The 16,974-nt window shown below is 46.5% G+C and overlaps 1 protein-coding gene and 1 non-coding gene across 2 annotated transcripts in view; both read left to right on the forward strand.

Annotated features, from left to right (window-relative positions):
• Positions 1–16,974, forward strand: part of DNAH2 (dynein axonemal heavy chain 2) — a 106,025-nt gene that overhangs the window by 63,336 nt on the left and 25,715 nt on the right. Inside the window, exons 40-56 of the mRNA XM_043903749.1 lie at positions 6,492–6,710; positions 6,936–7,053; positions 7,268–7,404; positions 7,923–8,060; positions 8,159–8,317; positions 10,312–10,464; positions 10,640–10,731; positions 11,006–11,204; positions 11,356–11,580; positions 12,664–12,768; positions 13,449–13,637; positions 13,839–13,924; positions 14,058–14,188; positions 14,344–14,493; positions 14,840–15,007; positions 15,195–15,355; positions 15,611–15,750. Coding sequence (XP_043759684.1) covers positions 6,492–6,710; positions 6,936–7,053; positions 7,268–7,404; positions 7,923–8,060; positions 8,159–8,317; positions 10,312–10,464; positions 10,640–10,731; positions 11,006–11,204; positions 11,356–11,580; positions 12,664–12,768; positions 13,449–13,637; positions 13,839–13,924; positions 14,058–14,188; positions 14,344–14,493; positions 14,840–15,007; positions 15,195–15,355; positions 15,611–15,750 — 2,570 coding nt within the window. The remainder of the gene's footprint in view (positions 1–6,491; positions 6,711–6,935; positions 7,054–7,267; positions 7,405–7,922; positions 8,061–8,158; positions 8,318–10,311; positions 10,465–10,639; positions 10,732–11,005; positions 11,205–11,355; positions 11,581–12,663; positions 12,769–13,448; positions 13,638–13,838; positions 13,925–14,057; positions 14,189–14,343; positions 14,494–14,839; positions 15,008–15,194; positions 15,356–15,610; positions 15,751–16,974) is intronic.
• On the forward strand, positions 5,163–5,269 carry LOC122695763. Its single transcript, XR_006341518.1, has one exon. It is a non-coding gene; the product is annotated as a U6 spliceosomal RNA (small nuclear RNA).

A 16,974-nucleotide genomic window follows, 5' to 3' on the forward strand; every position in this document is an offset into this window, starting at 1 on the left:
GAGCTAACATCTATCTTACTCAAACTCTTCCAGAAAATTGTGGAGGAAGGTAAACTTCCAAACTCATTCTATGAGGCCACCATCACCCTAATACCAAAACCAAAGATGCCACAAAAAAGAAAACTACAGGCCAATATCACTGATGAACATAGATGCAAAAATCCTTAACAAAATTCTAGCAAACAGAATCCAGCAACATATTAAAAAGATATTTAATATTAAATATGAAAAAGATTCTTTAATATCCACAAATCAATCAATGTAAGACACCACATTAACAAATTGAAAGATAAAAACCATATATCTCAATAGATGCAGAGAAAGCCTTTGACAAAATTCAACATCCATTTATGATAAAAACCCTCCAGAAATTAGGAATAGAAGGAACATACCTCAACATAATGAAAGCTATATATGACAAACCCACAGCAAACATTATCCTCAATGGTGAAAAATTGAAAGCATTTCCCCTAAAGTCAGGAACAAGACAAGGGTGCCCACTCTCACCACTACTATTCAACATAGTTTTGGAAGTTTTGGCCACAGCAATCAGAGCAGAAAAAGAAATAAAAGGAATCCAGATTGGAAAAGAAGAAGTAAAACTCTCACTGTTTGCAGATGACATGATCCTCTACATAGAAAACCCTAAAGAACACACCAAAAAATTACTAGAGCTAATCAATGAATATAGTAAAGTTGCAGGATATAAAATTAACACACAGAAATCTCTTGCATTCCTATGCACTAACAATGAGAAAACAGAAAGAGAAATTAAGGAAACAATTCCATTCACCACTGCAACAAAAAGAATAAAATACTTAGGAATATATCTACCTAAAGAAACCAAAGACCTATATATAGAAAACTATAAAACATTAATAAAAGAAATCAAAGAGGATACAAATAGATGGAGAAATATACCATGTTCATGGGTTGGAAGAATCAATTAAGTGAAAATGAGTATACTACCCAAAGCAATCTATAGATTCAATGCCATCCCTATCAAGCTACCAATGGTATTTTTCACAGAACTAGAACAAATAGTTTCACAGTTTGTATGGAAATACAAAAAACCTTGAATAGCCAAAGCAATCTTGAGAAAGAAGAATGGAACTGGAGGAATCAACCTGCCTGACTTTAGGCTATACTACAAAGCTACAGTCATCAAGACAGTATGGTACTGGCACAAAGACAGAAATATAGATCAATGGAACAAAATAGAAAGCCCAGCTTCCTTCTGTTTTGACAACTAGTGTTACCTCACCTGAGTCTCCTTGAGCACTGAGTTCGGAGTGTGAAATGCGAAACCCAAACAACTCCATTTTAGGATAGCACCGCCATTTTGAGTAAAACCCCCTCCCGCGGAGAGAAAACAAAATTTAAAGAGAAAGAAACTCAACAAGCCAATCAAGGGAGGGCAGGAAAGTTCCTCAAGAAAGCCCCTCACCTCCCACCAATCAGTAGCTTACAAGACCTCCTTAGTTAAAGAATTAACCAATCCCCTTAAGCTTCCCGCTTCCCCCGCTATACGGTATAAAAATAGATCGCTGCCATCACTCGGGGCTCTGTCCGCACGGCCACTAGGTTGTGTGGAGGGAGTCCCTGCCGGAGCTTGTAATAAAGTTCCTCACTGCAAAAAAAAAAAAAAAAAAAAATAGAAAGCCCAGAGATAAATCCATGCACCTATGGACACCTTATCTTTGACAAAGGAGACAAGATTATACAATGGAGAAAGAACAATCTCTTTAACAAGTGGTGCTGGGAAAACTGGTCAACCACTTGTAGAAGAATTAAACTAGAACACTTTCTAACACCTTACACAAAAATAAATTCAAAATGGATTAAAGATCTAAATGTAAGACCAGAAACTATAAAACTCCTAGAGGAAAACATAGGCAAAACACTTTCCGACATAAATCACAGCAGGATCCTCTATGGCCCACCTCCCAGAGTAATGGAAATAAAAGCAAAAATAAACAAATTGGACCTAACTAAGCTTAAAAGCTTTTGCACAACGAAGGAAACTATAAGCAAGGTGAAAAGACAGCCTTCAGAATGGGAGAAAATAATAGCAAATGAAGCAACTGACAAAGAATTAATCTCAAAAATATACAAGCAACTCCTGCAGCTCAATTCCAGAAAAATAAACAACCCAATAAAAAAATGGGCCAAAGAACTAAACAGACATTTCTCCAAAGAAGACATACAGATGGCTAACAAACACCTGAAAAGATGCTCAACATCACTCATTATCAGAGAAATGCAAATCAAAACCACAATGAGGTACCATCTCATGCCAGTCAGAATGGCTGCTATCCAAAAGTCTACAAACAATAAATGCTGGAGAGAGTGTGGAGAAAAGGGAACCCTCTTACACTGTTGGTGGGAATGCAAACTAGTTCAGCCACTATGGAGAACAGTGTGGAGATTCCTTAAAAATCTGGAAATAGAACTGCCATATGACCCAGCAATCCCACTGCTGGGCATGCACACTGAGGAAACCAGAATTGAAAGAGACACGTGTACCCCAATGTTCATCGCAGCACTGTTTATAATAGCCAGGACCTGGAAGCAACCTAGATGCCCATCAGCAGACGAATGGATAAGAAAGCTGTGATACATATACACAATGGAATACTACTCAGCCATTAAAAAGAATACATTTGAATCAGTTCTAATGAGGTGGATGAAACTGAAGCCTATTATACAGAGTGAAGTAAGTCAGAAAGAAAAAGACGTATATATATGGAATTTAGAAAGATGGTAACGATAACCCTATAGGCAAGACAGCAAAAGAGACGCAGATGTATAGAACAGTCTTTTGGACTCTGGGAGAAGGCGAGGGAGGGATCATCTGAGAGAATAGCATTGAAACATGTATATTATCATATGTGAAACAGATCGCCAGTCCAGGTTCGATGCATGAGACAGGGTGCTCAGGGCTGGTGCACTGGGATGACCCAGAGGGATGGGATGGGGAGGGAGTTGGGAGGGGGTTTTAGGATGGGGAACACATGTACACTCATGGCTGATTCATGTCAATGTATGGCAAAAACCACTACAATATTGTAAAGTAATTAGCCTCCAATTAAAATAAATAAATTTTAAAAAATAATAAAATAAAACACACACACACACAAAATTTTTATTGAAGCCTAATTTTGATGTACAGTGTTGTGTTAGTTTCGGGTGTACAGCAAAGTGATTCAGTTTTATATGTATGTAAATCCACGTATATATGTGTATATACAATTATAATAATTTATAATTATATACATCTTTTATATAATATATAACCACACAGTTGCACTCATCTCACACGCTAGTAAAGTAATGCTTAAAATTCTCCAAGCCAGGTTTCAGCAAGACATGAACCATGAACTTCCAGATGTTCAAGCTGGTTTTAGAAAAGGCAGAGGAACCAGAGATCAAATTGCCAACATCTGATGGATCATTGAAAAAGCAAGAGAGTTCCAGAAAAACATCTATTTCTGCTTTATTGACTATGCCAAAGCCTTTGACTGTGTGGATCACAATAAACTGATGGGAATACCAGACCACCTGACCTGCCTCTTGAGAAATCTGTATGCAGGTCAGGAAGCAACAGTTAGAACTGGACATGGAACAACAGACTGGTTCCAAATAGGAAAAGGAGTATGTCAAGGCTGTATATTGTCACCCTGCTTATTTAACTTATATGCAGAGTACATCATGAGAAATGCTGGGCTGGAAGAAGCACAAGCTAGAATCAAGATTGCCAGGAGAAATATCAATAACCTCAGATATGCAGATGACACCACCCTCATGGCAGAAAGTGAAGAGGAACTAAAAAGCTTCTTGATGAAAGTGAAAGAGGAGAGTGAAAAAGTTGGCTTAAAGCTCAACATTCAGAAAACTAAGATCATGGCATCTGGTCCCATCACTTCATGGCAAATAGATGGGGAAACAGTGGAGACAGTGTCAGACTTTATTTATTTGGGCTCCAAAATCACTGCAGATGGTGATTGCAGCCATGAAATTAAAAGACACTCCTTGGAAGGAAAGTTATGACCAACCTAGACAGCATATTAAATAAAAAGCAGAGACATTACTTTGCCAACAAAGGTCTAATCAAGGCTATGGTTTTTCTAGTTGTTATGTATGGATGTGAGAATTGGACTATAAAGAAAGCTGAGCGCTGAAGAATTGATGCTTTTGAACTGTGGTGTTGGATAAGATTCTTGAGAGTCCCTTGGACTGCAAGGAGATCCAACCAGTCCATCTTAAAGGAGATCAGTCCTGGGTGTTCATTGGCAGGACTGATGTTGAAGCTGAAACTCCAATACTTTGGCCACCTGATGTGAAGAGCTGACTCATTGGAAAAGACCCTGATGCTAGGAAAGATTGAGGGCAGGAGGAGAAGGGGATGACAGAGGATGAGATGGTCGGATGGCATCATCAACTCAATGGACATGAGTTTGGGCAAGCTCCGGGAGTTGGTGATGGACTGGGAGGCCTGGCGTGCTGCGGTTCACGGTGTCGCAAAGAGTCAGACACAACTGAGCGACTGAACTGAACATATATATTTATATGTATATTCTTTTTCAGACTCTTTTCCATTATAGGTTATGACAAGATATTTTATATGGTTCGCTGTGCTGTAAAGTTGTTCAGTTGCTCAGTCGTGTCCAGCTCTTTGCGACCCCATGGACTACAGCACGCCAGGCTTCCCTGTCCTTCACCATCTCCTGGAGCTTGCCCAAACTCATGTCCATCGAGTTGGTGATGCCATCTGACCATCTCGTCCTCTGTCGTCCCCTTCTTCTCCTGCCTTCAATCTGTCCCAGCATCAGGGTCTTTTCCAATGAGTCAGCAATTTGTATCAGGTGGCCAAAGTATTGGCGCTTCAGACTCAGCATCAGTCCTTCCAATGAATATTCAAGACTGATTTCCTTTAGGATTGACTGGTTGGATCTCCTTGCAGTCCAAGGGACTCTCAAGAGTCTTCTCCAACAACACAGTTCAAAAGCATCAATTCTTTGGCTCTCAGCCTTCTTTATGGTCCAACTCTCACATCCACACATGACTGCTGAAAAAATGAAAAACTATTGCAAAAACAAAGGTCTGACTATACTGACCTTTGTTGACAAAGTAATGTCTCTGCTTTTTAAAATGCTATCTAAGTGCTCGCTTCGGCAGCACATATACTAAAATTGGAACGATACAGAGAAGATTAGCATGGCCCCTGCGCAAGGATGACACACAAATTCGTGAAGCGTTCCATATTTAAAATAAATAAATAAAATGCTATCTAAGTTTGTCATAGCTTTTCTTCCAAGGAGCAAAGCATCTTTTAATTTCATGGCTGCAGTCACCATCTGCAGTGATTTTGCTGTAAAGTAGGTGCTTGTTGTTTATTTTATATATAGCAGCTGTATCTGCTAATCTCAAACTCTTAATTTATCCCTGCCCTTTCCCCTTCTGGTAACCATGAGTTTTTCTTCTGGGTCTGTGATTCTATTTCTGCTTTGTAAATAAGTTCATTTGTGTAATTTTTCAAGATTCCATGTAAGTAATATCATATGATATTTGTCTTTCTCTCTGTGACTTCAGTTCAGTCGCTCAGTCGTGTCTGACTCTTTGCAACCCCATGGACTGCAGCACGCCAGGCCTCCCTGTTCATCACCAACTCCCAGAGTTTACTCAAACTCATGTCCATTAAGTCGGTGATGCCACCCAACCATCTCATCCTCTGTTGAGTTACTTAATCCTCTGTGTGACTTACTTAATATGATAATATCTAGGTTCATCCATGTTGCTGCAGATGGCGTTATTTCATTCTTTTCTACCACATCTTCTTTATCCATTCATGTTGATGAGCATTTAGGTTACTTCTGTGTCTTGGTTACTGTAAATAGCACTGCTATGAACACTGGGGTGCATGTATCTTCTCGAATCAGAGTTTTTTTCTTTTGTAAGCATTCCTTTTTAACTTAATTGGTGAGTTGTTTAATGTCTGGCTCCCTCACTAGACAGTGGACCCTGAAACAGGATGAACACTAATTTGTTCTCAGGACCAAGCACACTGCTTGGCACCTACTTTAGAGGTTTAATAAATGTTTGTTGAATGATATTAGAAGATATCTGTAGAACTTTGTACCAGACATTGTGTTTCACGTTGACTACCTTATTGAATACAACAGTCCTGAGGGTGAAGTACTATGATGACTCCCAGTTAACAGATTAGGAAACTGAGTCTCAAAGAAGTTCACTCACGCAGGTTCACATGGCTGAAACCTGGGGATCCAGGCTGGCTGACTCCAGAGCCCAATCTCTTAGCTCTTCAATTGGCCAACTTCCCAAGGAAAGAACAGCTTCCAGGGTGCAAAGGGCCCTGGTGCCATTTTTTTAAAAAGCATTTGAGTATTATCCTCCCAGACATTGGGAGCTTTTGAAAACCCTCTATATGCCTCACCCTTTTTTTCCATTTCCTGTATTTCCCCTTCTCTCAGCTGCGGGAGACCATTGAGCAGGAGATTCGGGACATGGGCCTGCAGCCCACCCCGTTCACCCTCACCAAGGTCATCCAGTTGTATGAAACCAAGAATTCCCGCCACTCCACCATGATCGTGGGCTGCACCGGCAGTGGCAAGACTGCCTCATGGAGGATTCTCCAGTCCTCCTTGTCCTCCCTGTGCCGTGCGGGGGAGCCCAACTTCAACATTGTCAGGGTGCGGAGCTGGGGCAGTGGGGCTGCTGTCTAAGACTTGAGTAGCAGGCGAGGGCACCAGGATGTAGGGAGGGCAGTACAGACCAGGAGGGAGGCCTGGGGGAGGGGTGAGAGAGACCGAGGCCGAATACAAATACCTGGAAATAAAGGGAGTCTGGAAATAAAGGGACAGCCTGGGATTTGTGTCTGCCGGCAGCTCAAAACTCCCTTCCTTTGTCTATTTTAGGAGTTCCCTTTGAACCCTAAGGCACTGTCCCTAGGGGAGCTGTATGGGGAATATGACCTCAACACAAATGAATGGACAGATGGCGTCCTGTCCAGTGTCATGAGGACAGCATGTGCAGGTACCCAAGGGGTCATGGGGTGGGGAGAGCAGATGCCTGAATTTCCTGAGGGGGTGGGCAGTGTGGGGATAGAAAACTCAATTTGGGGCGGGGGGAAATGCTTGGGAGATGCAGAGATCCCAGGAAGCAGCTGCTTGTGTCTCCAGGGAGATGAGCATGGAGGGAGGGCAAGGTAACAAAGCTGTGGTTTCCTTCTCCTCCACCTCCTACCAAGATGAGAAACCAGATGAGAAGTGGATCCTTTTCGATGGCCCTGTGGACACTCTGTGGATTGAGAGCATGAACTCTGTCATGGATGATAACAAAGTGCTGACCCTCATCAACGGAGAGCGCATCGCGATGCCTGAGCAGGTTGAGGGGGTGGAAACTGGAGGGCCCCGGGGGAGGCCTGAGGGGAAGAGCAGGGGCAAGAGAAAAGAGGAAGTTCTATAGGAACAAGGAAGAGGAGGACACCGGGACTCAGGGCAACCTGAGACTGAAGAAGAGATGCCTGTCTGCCACGGACGCTGAGGACAATCGTATAGAGAACTGTGTACCAGGATGCGCTGTGGCAGAGACTAAGGAAACCTCATTGCCACTGACATATGGGGGAATAACCCGCCCTTGTGCACCTGGGCTATAATTTATGAGCTTTTGTAAAGAGCCCACCCTTTCCTACCCAATCAAACAATGTGAGGGGGAGAGAGACTTCTCATAAGGATGACCTTGAATAAGCCCTAATTTTTTAAAATAAGCAAATCATTTGCAAAGCTTAGGTCCTTATTCATCCTGCCACATGTGGTACTCAGTAGAGACACCTTGCAGCATCAGAATTCTGGGTGTTTTTACTACTGAGGGAAAGACAAGGTTCTGACCAAGTATATCTATAGGTGTCTCTCCTGTTCGAAGTGGAGAACTTGGCAGTGGCCTCCCCGGCCACTGTGTCTCGCTGCGGGATGGTGTATACCGACTACACAGACCTAGGCTGGAAGCCCTATGTTCAGTCATGGCTGGACAAGAGGCCAAAGGTATGAAGGAGATGGAGGAGCGGAAAGTAACCAGTGGGGCCTGGGGAGTGGGGGCGGGTACACAGAATAATTCAGAGCCCCTGCTCATTCAATACCAGGTGGAGGCCGAGCCCCTTCAGCGCATGTTCGAAAAGTTCATCAACAAGATGCTGACCTTCAAGAAGGACAACTGCAATGAGCTGGTGCCCCTCCCAGAATACAGTGGCATCATCTCCCTCTGCAAGCTGTACTCTGCCCTGGCCACTCCGGAGAATGGGGTGAGAGGGGACCAAGGCAGGAAGGGCTCTCAACCTCCCAGGAAAATGTCCGGGAAACGATGTGTCTAAGACGCAATTGGAATATGAGGCTTGAGTGGAGCAGAGACTCCAAGAGGAGACCTCACCAATTGTGGAGGGGGCAAGGATGTGTGTGAGGGTGTGCGTATGCATGCGCACGCATGTCCATGTGGGCACACGCGCTGTGAGGCCAAACTATATATTTATGTTCAAATCAGATATAGAGCACAATGGGCCTCACTATAATTGCCTGCCTGTATTTAACAGCTGAGGATAGTTCATTTGGTTCCTCATTTCTCCTTTCCGAAATTAAGTATTAAATCTTGGAATCTGTGAGCCCTTGGGGTAGTGTTTTTGCTGGGAGGAGCTCCCCAATTAGTCTGATGAGGGGCTTTAGAAATTTCCAGATTAACTGATATTGAAGAACATTTTTGTTTAGAATTATGGCGTAAAGACCAAAATTGGATATTTTTCTGCTGAGATTAAATCACTGCCTAGAAATGATTCATATTGTTTTCAAGGGCATTGCCAGCTCATTCAACTATTAATATACAGTTATATAACAATTAAGATCTATAATAGTATGTGTCATTCCTGGTATGATTAATATAAATTAAAACTATGTAGGTGAACTTGCAAGGTGAGGTGTGGGAAAATGATAGTAATGTAGTATCAATGGCACTCAAATGCTGAGGAGGACTGCTGGGGGAAGAAGGCTGATGAACAGAACAAAGAGAGAAGGGCAGTCTACGCAAACAGAATGACTTTTGCAGAAACACAGACAGGAGATCCAGTCCCCTGCTGGGAAGGGTGGGCTGATGGGTGGTGTTGGCGTGTGGTACCTCTTAACTGTAGCAGAGACCCTGAGAAGGGGATCTGAGATGTGTACAGGTGTGAGCTGGAAGGAAAGAATAAGGACTCTGGAATCAATACGGCAGACACCAGAGTCTCAGCACAACTTCCTGTGGTGCTTTTGTAGCTTAGTAGGTTTATGTAAATGTTTTGATTTAGGTTTCTCTACAACTACATGGTTTTCCAAACAGAACCAGGAAGGGAGGGAAATTTTAAGTCTTTGTGATGAGTTGCCAAAATAGATCCCTCCATTTCTCTCTCTCTCTTTTTTAAAAATATGTATTTATTTGGCTGTGTTGAGTCGCATGGGCTATCAATTGTGGCACTCAGGCTTAGTTGCCCCACAGCATATGGGATCTTAGTTTCACAACCAGGGATCGAACCCAAGTCCCCTGCATTGCAAAGGAGATTCTTAACCACTGGACCACCAGGGAAGTCCCTCTCTCTCCCTCTTTTCTATTTACCTTTATGTAGCTTTAAAAACTTTTTTTTATTGAGGTATAATTGATTTACAATGTTGCATTAGTTTCAGGTGTATGGCAAAATGAATCTGTTATACAAATACATACTTCCACTCTTTCTTGATTCTTTCCCCATATAGGCCATTACAGAGTATTGAGTAGAGAGATCCTGTGCTATAGAGTAGAGCCTTGTTGCTTAGCTATTTTATGTATAGTCATGTGTATATGTTAATTCCGACTTCCCAATTTTTCCCTCTTCCCAGCCTTTTCCCTTTGGTAACCATATGTTTGTTTTCTATGAGTCTGTTTGTGTTTTATAAATAAGTTACTTTGTATCATTATTTTTTAGATTCTTCACATAAGTGATATTTGTTTTTCTTTGTCAGACTTACTTCACTTAGTATGATAATCTCCAGGTCCAACCATGTTGCTGCAAACGGAATCATTTCATTCTTTTTAAAGGCTGAGTAATACTCCAGTGTATATCTGTGTCATGTCTTCTTCATCTAGTTCTCTGTTGATGGACATCTAGGTTGTTTCCACATCCTCGCTATTGTGAACAGTGCTGCAGTGAACACTGGGGTGCATGTATCTCTTCAAATTATGGTCTCCGCTCTTATATTAATAGATTTAGGGTATTTCCTCTTCTCCTTTTCCATGCAGGTAAACCCAGCTGACAGTGACAACTTTGCCTCCATGGTAGAGCTAACATTTGTGTTCAGCATGATCTGGTCGGTGTGTGCCTCTGTGGATGAGGAGGGCCGCAAGAAGATCGACAGTTACCTCCGAGAGATCGAGGGCACTTTTCCCAATAAGGTCAGGGCCCTCCAACCCAGCTGACTTGTTTTTCTATATCCTTGATCCTCAGCCATCTTGAGCCTCAGCCTGCCACCCAGCTCTCTTTCTTCCTCCCAGTGATCTATGAGTGCTTTCTCTGGGCAGGGAAAGCCAAAGGCGGGCTTTGGTAATCTGACACACATTCCCTCCTCAGGACACAGTGTACGAGTATTTCGTGGACCCAAAGATGCGGGGCTGGACATCGTTTGAAGATAAGCTCCCTAAGAGTTGGCGCTACCCTCCAAAGTCAGAGCCGGGCCTGGGGGGCGGGTCAGGCTTGGGATTGCGTTGGGGGGAGATGTGGCCAGAGAGTTGAGATGACTTTCCAGGACAGGAAGCAGAAGATAGAGGAAATGGGACAGGGTCCCTGAGGAGAATGCCTGATCCTCAGGCCCCACAGGAGGCAGGGTGGGTGATCAGAGAGCAGTGATGCCGGAGGAAGAGTGGGGAGCAGAAGGAAGCGGGAGTTAGAAAAGAGTGGGCCACGATCTTGAGACACAGTCCCTTTCCCCACCCCCAGCTCCCCCTTCTATAAGATCATGGTGCCCACTGTCGACACTGTCCGCTACAACTACCTGGTGAGCACCATGGTGGCCAGCCAGAACCCCGTGCTGCTGGTGGGTCCTGTGGGGACTGGAAAGACCTCCATCGCCCAGAGTGTCCTGCAGTCCTTGCCCTCTGGCCAGTGGTCAGTGCTCACAGTCAACATGTCTGCGCAGGTGTGTGGTAGGACCCGGCGCCAGGTTGCCAGCTCCTGCTCTCTCCCTGTCTCTGCTCCCCTTTGGGAGCCAAGTGCCCGCTGGACATGCCTCTCTAACCTTGGATTTCTCTCTCGGGATCCAAGCATTCATTCTGTACCTTTCCCACCAGACCACGTCCAATAATGTGCAGAGCATCATTGAGAGCAGGGTGGAGAAGCGAACCAAGGGTGTCTATGTGCCTTTCGGAGGCAAAAGCATGATCACCTTCATGGATGACCTCAACATGCCAGCCAAGGACATGTTTGGGTCCCAGCCCCCGCTGGAGCTGATTCGCCTCTGGATTGACTATGGCTTCTGGTATGATCGAACGAAGCAGACCATCAAGTACATTCGAGTAAGCATCCAGAGAATCTGTTCTCCGAGTCTCTGTTCCTTCCCATGATGGGTTCTGTCCCTGTTCCACTGGGACCCAGGATAAAGTCCTGTAAGCCTGTGTTCCTCCCCACAGAGGAGGGTCCTGCCTTTCTTAGGACCCTGGCTAAGACATCTGGCTCCTCGGTTATCAATTCCTGTCGGTAACTCTCTTCATTGACTTCCCTGTGCTTTGTGACCAAGGGAGCCTGTCCTCCAACTTCCACTCCTTTCCCAGGCCTCTTACACTTCGCTTCCATGGCAATGCTGATGCCAACCAGAGCCGCCCACAACACCCCTCTCCAGGCCTCTCCGCCTCCCATTGTTTCAGGAACCACCTCCCTGATACTGGTTCTCCACTCCCCACCCAGGATCCAGGAATCTCCTGTCAGTCCTGGCTGTTCTTCCACGGGATCCTGAACATCTCGTTTCTTTTTCCTGAATCAGTGGGCAGTCATTTCAGCCTGATTTCTGGGTCGCTCATCTATCTGACACTCAGGGTCCGAAACTCAACTAATAATAGATTCATATGTTTCAGAGAAAGAACATACATATACAGATACAAGTATATATTAATATATATATTAAAATAGAAGAAAATGTCCAGAAGATGTTATCAAATGTGTGTGTGTGTGTTTTTAACTTACCTCTATTTTCCAAGTTGGGAACATGGATTATAATGATGAAATAAGAACAAATAGGGAATTCCCTGGCAGTCCAGTGGTTAGGACTCAGCACTTCCACTGCCAAGGACCTAGGTTCAATTCCTGGTCAAGGAACTAAGATCTCACATGCTGAATGGCACGGCCAAAAAAAGAGAAAGAAATAAGAACAAATTAGTTGCCTTAGTAACTCTATGGACATTAAAAACATCCCAAACCCCTTCCTTTCCCTGCCCCCATTATTCCATGTTTCTTCCTGTTCTTTCTTCTTCCCGTTTGTCCCTCCATCCCTTCTCTTCCTCCTGGCTCCTCGAACATCCTCCCCATTTCTTTGCCCCTCCTCTTCCCCACCTCCTGCCTGTCTCCCCCCACCCCACCCGCCCGGTCTGGTCTTTGCTGTCTAGGACATGTTCCTGATGGCTGCCATGGGCCCTCCTGGGGGTGGACGGACCGTCATCTCCCCAAGGCTGCAGAGTCGATTTAACATCATCAACATGACCTTCCCCACGGTGAGGGCATCCTGGGGGCTGAGGGAGGGGCTATAGAAGGCAAAACAACCCGTGTCCTGGAGAACAAGGGCGCACATCACAAGCTGCGTCCACGGAGCTCTGATACTTGGAGGGGAGACTCTCTGCTCTCTGCAGGCACCTTTGCCTCTGCTGAGCTGGCTCTGGCGTGTGAAACCTGACAGTCCCAGTGGGCACAGAGTGGGGCCTGAGCAGATTAAGGAAGGCACACCCTCCAAAGAGGAGACTAGAGCAGCTAGGGGAGGCAAGGAGGGAACCCAGGGGTGTCCCCAAACCTCAGAAATCAAGATAAATAATATTTTAATGCAATATTTTAAAAAATCAATACCAAAATTCAGGATGAACAAAACACCAACGTTTTAAACAAATACAAGATCAGTATAGTTCCATGCTGAGCTACACGAGAGCCCAAGGCAAAAGAAAAAACCAACAGTACGGATCCTGTCTTTATTTAAAATGTTCGCATCTGTTCATCGTGGACAGTTTGCATTAATTCTGATTTTTAAATATTACACTAAAGCATGACTTCTCTTGATTTCTGAGGGGTTTTTTGTGCCCCCCCTCCCCACTCTGCTCCCAAGTGCTTTACTCCACTGACCCGAGTCCCCGCCTTGGCTGAAAGGCCAGGAGCTGCGAGATTGAGTCTGAGGGCCTGTTTCTAGGAGTCCCAGATCATCCGGATATTTGGCACCATGATCAACCAAAAGCTCCAGGACTTTGAGGAAGAGGTGAAACCCATTGGGAACGTGGTGACCGAGGCCACCTTGGACGTGTACAATACTGTGGTGCAGCGCTTCCTGCCCACACCCGCCAAGATCCACTACCTCTTTAACCTTCGAGACATCTCCAAGGTGAAACTCCATCTGACCCTGCCCCTGGGCCAAGCACAGCCTCCTTGGAGGTATTCTCCCCTCCCTCCTCAAAGTAAGCCCCGGAGTGCGGGAGCATCCCACACACCCCAAATCACCCCATCCTGGAATGTCACTTCCTCTATAACTTCTGGAGGGACCCTCTTCCCTCCCTCCATCCCACTGGCCACGCCCCTCTCCCAGGTGTTCCAGGGCATGCTGAGGGCCAACAAGGACTTCCATGATACCAAGTCCAGCATCACCCGACTTTGGATCCATGAATGCTTCCGGTGAGGGTGCTGTGCCCCGCCAGATCTAGGCCTCCCCAAGCCCAAGCCTCTACTCCCCCACCCCCACCTCCTGCTCCCCTCCCCAGGGCCTCTGTCTTCAATCCCAGATCTCACCCCAGCTCCCTCCCAACAGAGTCTTTTCTGACCGACTGGTTGACGCCGCAGACATGGAAGCCTTTGTGAGCATCCTAAGTGACAGACTCGGCTCCTTCTTTGACCTGACGTTTCATAACCTTTGTCCCAACAAACGTTCTCCCATCTTTGGTGAGCCAGAAGAGGTGGCCCCTGTAGGCTGCAGATTCTTAGGAGACGGGTTAGAAGAAGAGGCAGGGCACTGGGGCCCAGGGAGGAAAGGGCCCTCTGGGGAAGCCTGGGGAGGACCAGGCATTTGGAATCTGCCCCGTCTTCCCATGGCCTAGGGGACTTCCTGAGGGAGCCCAAGGTGTACGAGGACCTGACGGATCTGACGGTCCTGAAGACAGCCATGGAGACGGCACTCAACGAGTACAACCTGTCACCCGCTGTCGTGCCAATGCAGCTGGTGCTCTTCCGAGAGGCCATCGAGCACAGTGAGCACTTCCTGTTCCTGGCCCTTCTCCAGCACCCCAGTGACAGGGTACTCCAAGGAAATGGGGATGTCTTCCCAGATCTTTCCCAAATTGAGCCCCAGAAGTTGCCCTCCTCCCTGACCCCAGATGCGCTTGTGTCCGTGGGCGGACATTTTCTTTGATGATGGTATTTAACAGACATGGTGAAGGTTGAATGTTGAATTGCTACCGGAGCTTCAGGCACTGACCTCTTCCCACACTGGTGGGTCCCTCTACTGCAGTGTCAGGTGTCCCAGCCCCCAGCCTAGGGCCTGGAGGTCCCCTGAGCTTGCTCAGCCAACTCATTATCCTCCCTCCTTCCCTCCAGTCACACGGATCGTGCGGGTCATTGGACAGCCTCGGGGCAACATGCTCTTGGTGGGCATTGGGGGCAGTGGGCGTCAGAGTCTGGCCCGCCTGGCCTCATCCATCTGCGAGTACATCACCTTCCAGATTGAGGTCACCAAACATTACCGGAGGCAGGAATTCCGAGATGGTAAGGCTGGGTTTCTGAGATGGAAGTGGGTTTGGGGCTGAGAGCGAAATAGCAGGAGGGAGGGAAGCCAGGTAGGGAGGATGGTGTCCTGTATGTGTCCCTGGCTGGGGGAGGGCTTTCTAATCAATAGAAGAGGAAAGACAGACAGAAGGGTGAATCTGAAAGGTCTCTGTCTCCTCTGGCCCAGATATCAAGCGTCTGTATCGCCAGGCTGGGGTGGAGCTCAAGGCCACGTCCTTCCTTTTCGTGGACACCCAGATTGCTGACGAATCATTCCTAGAGGACATCAACAACATCCTTAGCTCGGGCGAGGTCCCCAATCTCTATAAGGCGGATGAATTCGAAGAGGTGCGATGCTTCTACACCCACTACCAGTTGATTCCGGCTTTCCTAAGCCCGGAGGATGCCGCTGTTGCGCCCCCTCTCCAGCTCCCCCATTAGGTGGGAGAACTGTTCCTCTTGGGCCTTCTTCCCTCCCCGGACCTTGGTGGGCAGAGCGGCCTGAAAACCCACACCCCGTGTCCCGCGCTGTTCCCTCGTCCCTCCCTCCCTGGGTGCTGTCCTGGAAACCTCCGCCCTCTGACTGGCGCCGGCGCTCACCAGATCCAGACGCTCATCATAGACCAGGCGCGCGCTGAGCAGGTGCCGGAGTCCTCGGACAGCCTCTTCACCTACCTCATCGAGCGCGTGCGGAACAACCTGCACATCGTTCTCTGCCTCAGCCCCGTGGGCGACCCTTTCAGGTGACTCGCGTGTCGACCTTCTTCTCCCTCGGGAGTTGGGGGGGGGGGGGGCGGGAGGCACTCTTCCCCGCTCCTGGTCTCCCTGCCTTCTGCATTCAAGACTCTGGAGTAGCGCCAGCCTGTCCCGCCGCGCCACACGCGTTTCCGCGTCTCCTTGTCGCAGCCTGCGCGATCTTTAGTTGTGCAGTGTGGGATCTAGTCCCCTCACTAGGGATCAAACCTGGGCCCCCTGCGTTGGAGGCGCAGAGTCTTAGCCACTGGACCACCAGGCACAAGTCCCAGCCTGTGCCTGCTTTCAGCGAGTTCCTGTTACTTACATGGGGCTCACCCTCTCCCTTTTGGTAGATCAGTTTTGTTTATTTTTCTGGAAGGTGAAGGCTGTTTCTTCTTTTTCTTTCGTTTTCAAGTTTTTAATTGTGGTTTAAAAAAAAACTTAAATTTTACCACTTTAACTGTTTTTAAGTACATTCACACTGCTATGCAGCAGATCCCCAAAGCATTCTTGTGTAGGATTGTAACTGGATACCCAGTGGGAACTGCCCACTTCTCCCACCACCCCCAGGCCTTGGTAGCCAGCCTTCTACTTTCGGTTTCTGTGAGTGACCACCCCTAGATACCTTACAGACGTGGAATCATGCAGTATTTGTCATTTTGTGACTGGCTTATTTCACTTAGCATAACGTCTTCAAAGTTTATCCATGTAGCCAGCATCAGAATCCCGTTCCCCTTTAAGGCTGAATAATATTCCCTGTGTGTCTGCACCACATGGGATCCATTCTCCGTATTTTCAAGGGCATCAGAAAGGAGGGGAAGGACAGAGAACTTATGCAGAGGGGCAGTTGGGGTCACCAATTTGTTTATCTTTGAATATTTTTGGCTTGTGTTGTGTTTACCATGTACCAAGCTCTGGGCTAAGCATCCTTCATGTGTCACCCCATTGAATCCCCTAACAACTTTAGTTAGTATGCTTTGTTATTTGTTATTCGAGGTGAGGAAACTGATGTTCAAAAGGTTATGCCAGTTGTCCAAGATCCATATTTGGTTGGTGTGAAACTAGCTCTTTCTGACCCCAGAAGCTGTTTCTAAATCCTGCACCGAACCAGCTTTGAGGGGAGCAGAATCTGGACAAGGCGACACAGGAGCACAAAAATGGGGCTTCGGGGTTCCTAGGGAATGAGTGAACCTGTGGCAAAGACCGTAGCTGAAGGCCAAGTCTGCAAATGG

The sequence above is a fragment of the Cervus elaphus genome, chromosome 5, assembly GCF_910594005.1.
Source record: "Cervus elaphus chromosome 5, mCerEla1.1, whole genome shotgun sequence".
NCBI lineage: Eukaryota > Metazoa > Chordata > Mammalia > Artiodactyla > Cervidae > Cervus > Cervus elaphus.